Source organism: Oryzias melastigma, linkage group LG12, assembly GCF_002922805.2.
Source record: "Oryzias melastigma strain HK-1 linkage group LG12, ASM292280v2, whole genome shotgun sequence".
NCBI classification, from domain to species: domain Eukaryota; kingdom Metazoa; phylum Chordata; class Actinopteri; order Beloniformes; family Adrianichthyidae; genus Oryzias; species Oryzias melastigma.
In genome coordinates, this window is record NC_050523.1 from 10,698,635 (window position 1) to 10,711,094 (window position 12,460).

The window sequence follows — 12,460 nt, forward strand, 5'->3', positions numbered from 1 at the left end:
CATTTTTTTCACAGCTTTTGCATTCAAAACTTCGGAAAGACTAAATATTTTACGTTTTTGCAATATAAAGTTTATTTTTCATGTATTAAAAAAAATAAATAATACAAAGCAAACTTTCTAGAGCTAGCACACACGCTATATGATTTGGTTAGACAGACTCGGAAAATTCGAGGCGGTTCGAAGACACAATAAAAGTTCTAATGAGGTCATCCAGAACTTTAAAAAGACCAAATATTTTCACAGTTTTTGTACAACAATTTTTTTTTCTAGCAAAACCTGCTGGAGCTAAGATACACAATTTTCTGAACCATAACCTCGGAAAATCTGAGGTGGTTCTAAGTGGGACCATCCAGAACTTTGGAAAGATTTTTATTTTTTTTGCATAATACCAAAGAGCACATGTGACAAAGTCAAGGCCCGGGGGCCAGATCCGGCCCTCCAGATCATTTTATTTTATAGTTATTTATGGGCCGATGTTATCTTGCGCTTTTTTCTAACTTGTATAATTTTGACAAAATATATTGTTACAGAGAGTAAATGGAAAGTTATTTAAAGTTTAAGTTGATTTATTCTGGAATAATATTCATGCCTTGTTTTAGTCAGAATTATGTTAAAAAGTTACTCTTTTAAAGTTTAAAAAATTGCCATTTACTAAGATATTTTTTACTATTGTAAAGTTTAGCTAATATTTTAGCTACATGTCAGCCGTTTTTTTACTATTTTTTTTTTAACGTTTTTTAGGCTGTTTTGAAGTTAAGCTATTTTTCCAACTACATGCTAGCTTTTTTTGTTTTGTTTTTTCAGGCTAATTTGGTATTTAGCTAATATTTTAGCTGGCTATCAGCTTCAGCGTTTTCAGCTTTCAAATTCAGCTTTCAGCACTCACACTAGCATTATCGCAGGTAATGCTAAATATCTAGTTCATAATTATATTAAAAAAAACAGTTTTAAAGTTTTAAAAATGTAGTCTTAGTGTGTTCAATAAATGTTAATCCTGTTCAGCCCGTGACTTAAGGTGTGTTTTGGATTTTGGGCCCCTGTGCGGCTGACTTTGACACCCCTGCCGTAGAGTTTAAAAAAATATGTTTTTACTGAGCAAGACCTGCTACATTCAATAGAATGAACATATGGGAAATAAGCCTTTAAAATATCATTTTAATCAAAGCTTTGTTGAAAAAAAATCCTGTCAGCTGAGTTCTAAAGGCATCTCCTCGCTTATTCCCATGATTACTGAAATTTTTCACAGCTCACATTTGAATGGATATAAATACCAGCAACATCTTATTATGAGACCATGTGACTCCTGTAAGTGTTGTAATTAGCAAGCTGGCAAGCCAGAAAAAAGCGGAAACAGGCTTAAGGCAATTGATTCTCTGCAGATAAAGAAACCAGTCCTACATATTTTATGTGTTTATTTATTCAACTAAAATCTTTACAAATATTTTTAGTGAAATCCAAAAGGGTTCCGTCGGGAAGGATCTGAGACACAAAGTTGATGTCAGGCAGACTTTTTTCATGTCTGGAAAATACTAGGAAAATACTGGAAAATACTAGGATTATATCTAATAGCTGTCTATTATACTTTGCCCCTAACAAAATTTTAATTCAGTTGTTCTTCTTTTTGAAAATGCCATCTCTTTAGACTAATAAAGAAGTTGTAGAAGTGAACTTTATTTTTTCACTTCATTGCTTCACTTCCTACAGTTTTCCTTTGTCTCAGACCACTTACTTCCTTTACTTTCACTCTCCCTCCCCCTCTTCGCGACCTCCTCATCATCACATGATCCTTTCTCTCGTGCTGTCACTTTGTCCTACTTGATTAATTAGACTTTTCAGGCAGGGCAGCAGCGCCATCCACAAAACCACCATTGAGGCCAAGGACGGCGGGCAGAATTGGCTGCAACTCCTACCTGATCACACTTATTAAAGTGCAGAAATAAGTGCTTTTTGTCAGTTGAGGGTGGCTGATCTCTGCTGTTAGGAAGCATACGCACTCTCCCCCCCCCTCCATCTACCCCCAGCTCTCCCTCCCAGCTGATAATGTGACCTTGATCACAGAACGACTACCCTCCCCACAGGGTCAAACGCCCATCTTCCCATAATGAGTTGTTTTCCCACAGTGGGTGAACAGGACAAAAATGGCCTGCCAGAGCCGCTGCCGAGAGAGGAAGAGGGAGAGATAAAGAGGGGAGGGAGAGGGTGAAGAGGAGCTTTACGGGAGGGATGGGAGGTGCGCATGCTACAGCGGGAGAGGGGAAGCGGAGGGAGCATGAGCGAGTGGTCAGAGAAAAGAGGAGAGAGGGAGGCGATGTAGACAGAGAAGGAGCAGCTCTCCCAAATGAGAAATAGAAGGCGCTCTTTCCGCTGGTAAGACCTGATTTTATAGCTTTTTGTGTTCAACAAATTGAAATGTTTTACTTTAGAAACTTTCTTGACTTAAATTGGGTGACTGACAAAAATGTTTACAAAAACTGATTGATTTCTGGGTTGTGACATTTCGGTTTATGCGAGGATAAATATAATTAAATGGTTGATAACCTTATTGACATGAAGGATTGTTCTGTTTTTTCATTATTTCTGAACTATTTTTGTCCAGAAACAAAGTGCTTGTGATCTTAAAAGTCTAAATACAGATGGAAGATGTAAAAAGTATGTCTTAAACTTCTAATTTGTCAGTTCATAATGATTCAGACGCTGCCTTCGGTTAGTGATGCAGCTGCTCTGCCGTCCGGCCTTCAGCTTTTCTTTAGCTCGTAGCGTCAGAACGAACTCAAACTACCAGAAAATTGGATTCTGTTTCCACTGTTGGACTCGTAAACATTGCAGTTTGCAAAAAACAAAATAGATTTTTTTTTAAGGCTTACAGGAAGTTTTTCTTATTGTTCCTTTGAATCTAGTTGTGCCGCTAGTTTGATTATCTGGTGACGCAAAGACAGCAAATTTGATACAGATTTTATAACTGTGAGAGCAACTAAAAAAATCCTAATTTTAACAAGAATTATGGTAATTTTTTGGTAATATATCCCAGTAAACTGACTTACATTAAAAGAAAAACTACTTTTTCATATTTTTTACCATAAACAAATACAAAAATATATATTTTTAAGTGTTTTTGAAAAGAGTTACTTCATTAAAACGTATCTAAATTAAATTTTTTTCTTAATAAAAGCTCACTAATCTTCCTCCAAATCAATTTAAACCCCTTCCTGAGCAAGAATATCTGCCTCTTAAAAAAAAAAATCCCTCAATTTGGCCTTTTTCTTGATAAACTGAGATTTTAACATCATATTTTGAGATATTCCTGCTTCTTCTCTCTCTCTGTTGCAAAGTTAGAAAATTCTTTGTGGTTTGATCCTTGAGTTCAAGTCAGAGGATGTTATGTTTCACCCCACAGAAATCCCCCACAGCTATGAAAACATTCAAATAAGCCTTTTAGTTTGCTGGGTTGCATTTTAGCTCAGCGAAGTTTAATATTTAGTCAAATTAAATCAGAAAACCCTTTTTTATAATCGTTATGTAACTAAATTGCAGTGATATTAGTTTATTTTCTAAAGTTCTGCTTTGTTGGGTTAACTTTAAATACAGGACACAGAATCAATTTACTTTATTAGTCTGTGTGCTAATCTGTCATGGCTCCAAACTAATCTCCACAAATGTAAAAAGAATAATCCGCTTTTTTATTTAAAGCATCTGCTAAACGCGGTGTAAAACGGTTTGGTTGGAAATGCAGGCAGTGAAATAAAGATGCTTTATTTTGAAGGGATAGATGTTACATGCGAGGTCACCCGCAGTTCCCGCCCTGAAGGTTTTCGTCAGCCCCTTTAGTCACGCTGAGGGCTTCAGGTGCTATATCTGTAGACGGATTTAATCTGGTGTGACTGTGGTTTGACCCCCCTTTTACATTTTAGTCTTTCGAGTTTGCATCATTTGAACAAACCCTCGAGAAAGGCTTTGTTAGATTGGTCAGAAAATGCAGTTTTTGTGACTTTTCTTAATTGTTTAAAACCAAACTAAACATCCTTCAGGTGTCCATATTTTTCCGAATTTGTTCCACTTTCAGTATGTAGGTCAGTCTCCTCTCACCAGTAATCTCTCGTGACTGAACACTATTATTTTCCTCCAGCAGAAGGCTGTCATTAAAGCCTCCTATGGTCATTTAGGTTAATTGTCTCACCTGTAAAACCCTGACATTCGTGGACCTCGCTGAGATTTCCACGCCTCCCCGCTGTTGCAGAAGCTGAGCTGCGAACCCTCTGATGACGACTGCTTCATCGAACTCCTCAGCAAGTTCCAGAGCAGCCGCATGGATGACCAGCGCTGCCAACTCGAGGAGCCGCAGAACGGAGAGGACGGAGAGGCTGCGGCCAGCCTGAGCGACATGAAAGGTGGAGTGCGTTGGCTTTTAGGAGCACGGTTCGACTGAACAACTTCGCGTGGAACGTTGTTTAATGTCTGTCGTGCAGATCCAGCACTTACCACGTCTCCTCAGACCGAGGAGCTGTTCGATCTCATCGAGAGCTCTCAGGGGCGTCGACTTGACGATCAGCGTGTAAATGTTGGCAACCTTCCAGGTCTTAGGATCACGCAGAACAACCTGGGTCATTTGGTCGGGGAGGGCGACCACCAGGAACCGGGCGACGATTTTTTCAACATGCTGGTCAAGTGCCAGGTGAGATTCACTAAAAACAATTTTTGTAAAAACATTCTGCATGTGCGTAAATATTCCTTCCGACTCCAGTCCTCCAGGATTGACGATCAGCGCTGCACCCCGCCAGAACCCGGCCCCCACGCCCCGACAGTGCCCGACGAAGACTTCTTCAGTCTCATCCAGCGGGTGCAGGCCAAGCGAATGGACGAGCAGCGCGTCCAGCTGCCCAGCGAGGACCAGCCCAGCCCGCCGTCGCCGGAACCAGAACCTCCCCGGGGATTCCCCAGCTAGGGGTTTACGATCAAAGTGTGAGCGTACATCAGAAGGGGGAGGAACTAACAAACTAAAAGGAAACTCGGTGTGCAAAAAGGTGGTGACAAGTGTTGCTTCATTCATGATGTGTGTATATAAAAAAAAATGTGGTAAGAGCAAGAACAAACTTGACCTACATTATTACACGCTCAAACTAATGCCTTAATTAGACATTTTTGTGGAATGTATTCCTTGGTGTATTTTCAGGGGTGCATTGTGGTCAAACGCTAAGAAATGGGAAGTTTATTTGAAGACACGTGTTACAAGAAGTCAAAATGAAGAGTGCAATGCAGTTTTATAACTAAATAAGTGTTAATATTAGATTAATTTATTGCTTTTGTGCTCTTATAAATGCTTTTTTTTCTCGCCAGTTTATGTTTGTGATTTGATTTCCTCATAGAAGGGTGCAGTATTACCTTTTTTTGGGCCTCCAGTGGTGTTATGCGCTGGTCACTTTATAGTATTTGAAAATCCTTCTCCTGTTTATGTCAGTTTGAAAAGGTGTTTACATGTTTTTTAATCTAAAACTGACTGGTATGCAGTGGAATTCATTCCTGCACAAAATATGAAGTTAATCATTTTAAATAATTAAAAAAAAAATGTTTATCTCTACTGCCTCCCTGTGGTCAAAATAGGTATTACATCTGTCCAAACAGTTTTTTTCTGTAATTTTTTAACACAAATTTGATTTTTTTTTTTAATTTATTTTATTTACTGACATTTTCTTAGTCAGTGAAAATATTTATAAAAGGTACGTCTGTTAATTCTACCGGTACTGAAATTAATTGACCTTGACTGGAGGCTTTTTAAATCAAGAATCGTGCATACCTCATTTGTAGCTTTTATCCACCCTAGATATTCTTGATTTAAACCACAAAACATTTGTGTCATCTCATTTTGATAATCAACACTATGGGAGCTGCAATGAACATACACCTTTATCCTGTCTTTTTTTGTGAATTAACATTTATAGATATTAACCGGTATGCTTCTGGTTGTCTTTGTATGTATGATATTATTTTGTATTTATGTTTTAGGGCATGAAAATGTCCCATCATGCTTTTAATAAAAGGATTCAGATGTTTCGTTGGGTGTTTTTCTGTTGCTTTTTTTCAAGAATTGCTTCTTCAATCCCATGATGCTGTATAATTAATTTTCTTTCCTCCAAAAATAAATAAATAATTGTATTCAGATGCATATTTTTTAAGCTTAAAAAAATGAAAGCTCGTACTAAACAACTGGACTGCAGTTGCTCGAAGAAGTGTTAAATCAAATCACTTTCACAGCTAATGTGTGACTTTCAGTGCATTGTTCACTATCAGCATTGCCAATGTTGACCCAGCAATACAAACATGATTTCATTCCATCACGGAAGATTTCTGGGTTTGAATATCCATGTTAAATAATGCATTTTTATCTGAATTTTGTAAGTTCTAAATGAACAGGGAATGACCTTTTGACCCCTCCCTAATGATTTTCTATATTTAACATTTTATAAACCAATTCAAATCAGACTCTACATTTGACAACTGATCCACACAATGGGACATCCCAAGAGGTTTTAGTTAGGGAGCAAAATGGAGGATTTTGTACCCCACTGGGCCACTCCTCCGTTTCTTTAAATGGCCTATACCATGTAAAATTTACTTTTTGAGCTTTTAAGTGTATTTTAATGTGTATTCCTCACTATTACAACCTCAAAGAGATATTTTGATCTGTTCACAGATTTCTAAGTAATCCTCTAAAAACTTCCGCTCTGAGGACCAGCCCCTCCCAACCCATGAAAACAAGCAAATTCTCGAGAGCTGACGTCACAAAAGGAGAACAGCCCCTTCCAGGAAGAGTGCACTGCCTGCACTGCCCCCCAGGCAGCTTCGCTGCTCAGCTAGCAGTGATCAGCCACTAGCTTCGGCACTGAGCTAGTGAGGATTGGCCGCTAAATTCGCCACTAGTTTCAGCTAGCGATGATCACCAAGTAGCTTCACTGCTCAGCTACCGGTGATCAGTCGCTAACTTTGCTACTAAGCTAATGTGATTAGCCACTATCTTAGCCGCTCAGCTAGCTTGGATCATTCACTAATTTCCCCGCTCAGCTAGCTGTGATCAGTTGCTAACTTTTCCACTAGTTTTGCTACTCAGCTAGAGGCGATCACCAACTAACTTCACTGCTCACTTTTCCGCTCAGCTAGCAGTGATCAGTTGCTAACTTTTATGCTCAGCTAGCAGTGATGGGGTGTAAGCTAGCGGGAGAAGGTGTAAACAGAGAGCTCTCAGCCAGAGACTCAGAGGGAAATTTCTAATGAACTACTGCCGCTCTGCAGAATCTATGTCCTAGAAAACAACATGTTTTTTTTATTTTAAATAAAATTTAATGTAATTCTAAGTCCACTTTGAACACTTTTACAAAAGATCAAAATATTTTAGGGGTGGGACTTTCAGGTGAAATAACAAAGTAACTCGTTTACTACTAATTTTGAGTTTAATCTCCTGAAGTTTTTCTCACTATAAATGCATTTCAGGTCACTTTGGCCTCAATGATCGCAGCCCTATTCTGTTTAGAAGGTCATTTGATCAAAACAGGTTGTTTTTATTGACTAGTTCCTCTAACGAATCAAGTTTTCTGACATAAATACGCCACAAAAATGTGAAGTGCTAAAACTGCTCTTACCCCACACCCTCCTCCTCCTCCCCCTCTGACCCCTGCCTCTAATTTCACCCTCTGCTTACTTTTGTCCATCATCCTCCTGCCGCCCCACCCTCATCTGTTCTTCCTCCCTCTTACCCAGAATGCTGTGCAGCCTGATCAGGCTCAGCCGAGCTATAAAAAGGCATTGAATAGGAGAGGGAGGGCTGCCGGGCTGGCAGGAACTGTGCAGGCACACACACAAACGGGGATCCGGGGACGGCAGCCCCTTGCACCGGGACGCAAAGCAGCAGCAGCAGTGGCCGCGGCGAGGAAGAGAGAGGTCAGTGCAGAGGACAAAGCCCTGATAGAGGAAGAGCAGGCAGGAATGTCTGCGGCTGCTCTGTCAGAGGAGGATGTCAGAGGCAGAAGTGGGCAGGGCTGGTGGGAGAGGATGGAAAGGGGGGAGTGTATGGCTTCCAGCTGTCATTCGTGTTTTGAAACGCTTTGGAGGTGATCGGGGCTTCGGATGGATCGGGCTGTCATTGATGCCCAAGAGCTCAACGGATCACTGTTATTGTCCAAAGAAATTCAAAGCACTTGTGTTTTGTGTGCCACCTCATAACACTTTATCTACATAAAATAATCCTCAGAAATGTGCAGCTCTTAAATGTCAGTTTTATATAAGCCTCTGTGGGCATTTAACAGCCCTTCTAGTCCTTCACCCCCCCACAATGAAGGCCATTAACAACTGATTACAGTCTGAGCACTATTGATTCCTTGGTGTTGCACACTGAAGTGAGCGCTTTACTACATAATCACTTTCACAACCTTCACAGCAAACAACAAATCCATCTTCTTTTCACAATATCTCAGCTGCACTGACGTCAAAGGAACCACTGTTCTCCCTTAAAGGGACAGTACGTCTCGATCAAAACCCACAGAGCGCCATGGCAACCCACAGAGAGCAGGCCTTTGTTTTTGGTCTTCAGTTACTTAAAGGAGCAGTCGGGCACGGCTTCGTGTCCTCGTGTCTTCTTCAGAATGCTTCAGGGTGACGTGCCTTAACAGCTGCAGACGGATCGGATCTTTTTTTAGCAGGGCAGCGTGTTTGAAAAGCAGGAAGTAACACATGATGGTGGAATATCGCAGCCGAATGACACAAGAGGGGTTGCAGTTAGAGTGATATTGTTCAGTTTAATTCCAAAAAAATGCATCTTCAAGGAGAGCATGTGATTCTGAAGTCATTTCATGGTTTCACTACAAGAGGCCCAAAAAAAAGTTGTTTTTTTTGCCTACTGTCACACTATGTTTACTGCACTGTAGTGGAAAGGAATCCCATACCCCAAACCTGCAGGAGACCCTAAAGGTGGCACCGTAAAAGGCCAGAGCCAGATTCCCAAAGAGGCTCTACGCTGACTCAGCCTTCAAGTGACATTTACGTCGGGGGCAAATGTCCACTGTCGTTAAACTGGACACCTCAACTGCACCACCTCCTCTGAGTTTACAGGCAAAAAAATGACACAACATGCAAGCAATTTGCCATCAAATATATTTTTGTCTTTATTCTTCAGTCTGATGAGACTCAGATTAGTCTGAATAAACACAAATGTAAAAAAGGAGAAGCTGCACGATAAACGTTGGTTTATCATGTCTGAAAAACATGCAAAGTTTGATAGGACTTGCAAAAAGAAAAGGAAGTTATTATAAAATGCAAAAACAATACATTTAAATTATTTTATCAGACTTTTTTTCAAAGACTTTCAAAGCTAAACAAAATATGTCTCATGATAAATGTATTTAAAAGTAAGCTGCATATTACAGTTTCTTAAAACATACATTTTCTATTGTTGCAACAGGAACGACAGCATTTACTGCAGTCATACCAGCTGGAAATGAAGACAAGTCTCATCATGAGTTCTAAAGCCAGTCCCACTTCCTTGTTCTTCTGTTTAATTAAATCCACACAGCTAAACCTGTTTGTTTGGAAGGTTTGTGTCTAGCTCTTCGTTGGACGGCTCTGAAAATATCGATGCTGGTAATAAAACGGGACAGTATTGATTGACACATTTTTTGCTTCTGGGGTCATGTGGTCACTTCGGTTCAGTTAGTTGTGACCATCCTGAAATGTTTTTTTTTTTTTTTTAAGTATTTTTCTCTTTTTTTAGTTGAGGAACTGAACTCCACAAAAGCAACACGATGGCAGGTAATTGATTAACTTTATCTAACATATCAATACTGTATTTTTTTATTAGTAAAGCAGAAATTAGTCATTTGGTTTGTATTTTCTTGCATTCTTTCAAAAGAGCACAAGTTGCTAAAGTTTTATGGGCTCTGCTGCCCTCTTCTGGACATTCTTGAGAATGCATTTCATTTAATTATATCCTAAAAGTGTTATTTTTAGTTAAATGTCACAGCATATCACATATTTTTTTTAAACAAAACATACAGAGTCAATTCAAATTGATTAACCTTCACCTTTTTGTTTTTCTGCAAATCTTTTCATAAATATGCTCATAACACGACAACGGTTGCTATGTCAACACGGTTTGAGCGAATGCACAAATTCAGACCAAAACAGCAAAGCAGGCTGTTGCACCTGGTGGCAATTTGCTCTTCGTCTAAGAATGGAAAATTCATTTGACTCAGAAGGTGTTCAACAGCTATTTCTGAATTTGAAGGAACCTTCTCTGCAGGTTTCTATAACTTGTGTTTTTCTGTGCTCATTTCAGACAAAATCAAGGATGCCAAGATTATCTTCGTAGTGGGTGAGTGCATGTGCAAACATTAAAACCTTCAGAATTTAAAACTTTGAGCTACAAATATTGTTTGCTTCACAGGAGGACCTGGGTCTGGAAAAGGCACCCAGTGTGAGAAGATAGTTGCAAAGTACGGCTACACCCACCTGTCTTCCGGCGATCTGCTGCGTGCCGAAGTGGGTTCCGGCTCCGAGCGAGGCAAACAGCTCCAGGCCATCATGCAGAAGGGAGAGCTCGTACCCCTGGTGAGATAAAAAAGTTCAAAACGAGTACTTCAACTTTAAGCTTGAAGGTCGATGTGAATATTCGGGGACGTCTTTGCAGGACACGGTCTTAGACATGATTAAGGACGCCATGATCGCCAAGGCCGACGTCTCCAAGGGCTTCCTGATTGATGGCTACCCCCGTGAGGTGAAGCAAGGAGAGGAGTTTGAGAAGAAGGTGAAAGCACGCACGATCAACAGTTCATGCCTACAGGGCTCAATTCTAATTCTGTCAACTCCATGTCAGATTGGAAAGCCCTGCCTGTTGCTGTACGTGGACGCCAAGTCAGAGACTATGGTCAAACGGCTGTTGAAGCGCGGCGAGACCAGCGGGCGCTCCGACGACAACGAAGAGACCATCAAGAAGCGCCTGGACTTGTATTACAAAGCGACAGAGCCAGTCATTGCCTTTTATGAGAGCCGGGGTATTGTGAAGAAGGTGTGTGCGACTCTTCTAGGAACATTTTGAAAACTATATATATATATATATCCTAAATGTTCCCGCCTTTTACCCACAGGTCGACTCTGAGCTGCCTGTGGATGAAGTCTTCGTCCAAGTCTCCCAGGCTATTGATTCACTGAAGTAAAGCAACACCACTGGATGAGTTGTGTCTGGTTTTGTTGTTTCATGTGTCATTTTGTATTTTCCAAAGAAAATGGGAAGGATGCCTTAAATTTACCAGCAAAAATAACAGAATTTTACGACACAAATGTGAATTAAGAAGATATTTGAGAATCTTGTGAATGTATTTCTCTTTGTGTCTGATTATGGCTTAGAGTTTAATAAAGCAAGGGTTAGGTCAGCAACAAACAAAAAATCCCTAATAGCCATACGAAGAAAAAAAACCCCTAAAGGCATCCAAGAGTTCAATTTCCTCTGTCACAATGTTTTTGTCTTCAAATAATCCAGTGAGATGAAGTGAGTTTCTGTCAGTGGGGGACTACGGTTGATTAAGTGGAGCATACAGGTCCAGACAGGGGGCAATAAGAAATATTCAAATTTCCTACTACAGTGTAATATTATTCTTCAGAGGTTTCATTAGTCTTTTTTTTTTTATCACGAATACTTAAGTATAAGTTTAAGAATTGACAATGTATGTGTAGTATTGGAAATAGCTGAATACATAATCAGACTTAATTGGAACATTTTAAGTTTACAGTATAGAATATAAGAACTACACTTCAAATTATACCACCTCACTTTCAACATAAAGTATACTATTTTTTTACTAAAGGTTACCAGGGCTGCAACTTATTAAAACAAGAGGTCAAAGGTCAAGAACACAAATTTTAAATCATTATTAAATTAAAAAAAAACTTTGATTTGTATATAAGATTATAAAAACAAATGCATATATTTTTACTAAATAATTGTATATTTTGTGCGTGAACACAAATAAGCTGCTTTAAGAGTGAATCTTTAATGAATTTAACTGGAGTTTTTCCAGATTTAGAGTAAAATTAGGTCAAATGAAGTAAAGTTTGGTTATTTATCAGTGCAAAAAAATATTTTTGTGAAACTAAACAGTGAAGCAAACAAAAAGTGTTTCAATAGCCATATTCATTCAAAAAACATGTTAAGCAACATGATTAGTTCAAAACTGGTTCAAAATCACTATAGACCGGTTTAATATTTACTAACAAAAGCAAAATAAAATATCTGAAATGGAGAATGTGTCAAAAATCACATTTTAATCAGTTTTGATCTAACATTCAGCGACACAAACAACAAAACTCAAACATTGACTGGTGATGAGAGCAAATTGAACTTCCAGTGTGCTAGCTTAGCATTAGTAAAAATAAACATTTTTTTAGTTTAGTGTTTGTACGGGATTCAAACAGGGAATAGAACGAT

The 12,460-nt window shown here is 39.2% G+C and overlaps 2 protein-coding genes across 6 annotated transcripts in view; both read left to right on the plus strand.

Annotated features, from left to right (window-relative positions):
- Positions 1-6,045, plus strand: part of gpsm1b (G protein signaling modulator 1b) — a 22,801-nt gene extending 16,756 nt beyond the window's left edge. For 2 of the 3 annotated variants that reach the window (XM_024298639.2, XM_024298640.1), the window contains exons 12-14: positions 4,235-4,385; positions 4,464-4,669; positions 4,739-6,045. In XM_024298639.2, the coding sequence (XP_024154407.1) occupies positions 4,235-4,385; positions 4,464-4,669; positions 4,739-4,939 (558 nt within the window). In that variant the 3' untranslated portion in view covers positions 4,940-6,045. The remainder of the gene's footprint in view (positions 1-4,234; positions 4,386-4,463; positions 4,670-4,738) is intronic. The other variant, XM_024298641.2, reaches the window with a different exon arrangement.
- Positions 6,046-7,788: 1,743 nt separating this feature from the next.
- ak1 (adenylate kinase 1) lies at positions 7,789-11,210 on the plus strand. Of its 3 annotated transcripts, none has more exons than XM_024298643.2 (7): positions 7,789-7,926; positions 9,752-9,789; positions 10,316-10,351; positions 10,424-10,587; positions 10,667-10,783; positions 10,853-11,044; positions 11,124-11,210. In XM_024298643.2, exons 2-7 carry the CDS (start codon positions 9,783-9,785, stop codon positions 11,190-11,192), a joined length of 585 nt encoding a protein of 194 aa, XP_024154411.1. In that variant the 5' UTR covers positions 7,789-7,926; positions 9,752-9,782; the 3' UTR covers positions 11,193-11,210. The 3 variants fall into 3 exon arrangements, with proteins under 3 accessions (XP_024154411.1, XP_036070517.1, XP_024154410.1); XM_036214624.1 differs by lacking the exon at positions 7,789-7,926 and adding an exon at positions 9,543-9,621; XM_024298642.2 differs by lacking the exons at positions 7,789-7,926; positions 9,752-9,789 and adding an exon at positions 10,111-10,235.
- The last annotated feature ends 1,250 nt before the right edge of the window (positions 11,211-12,460 follow it).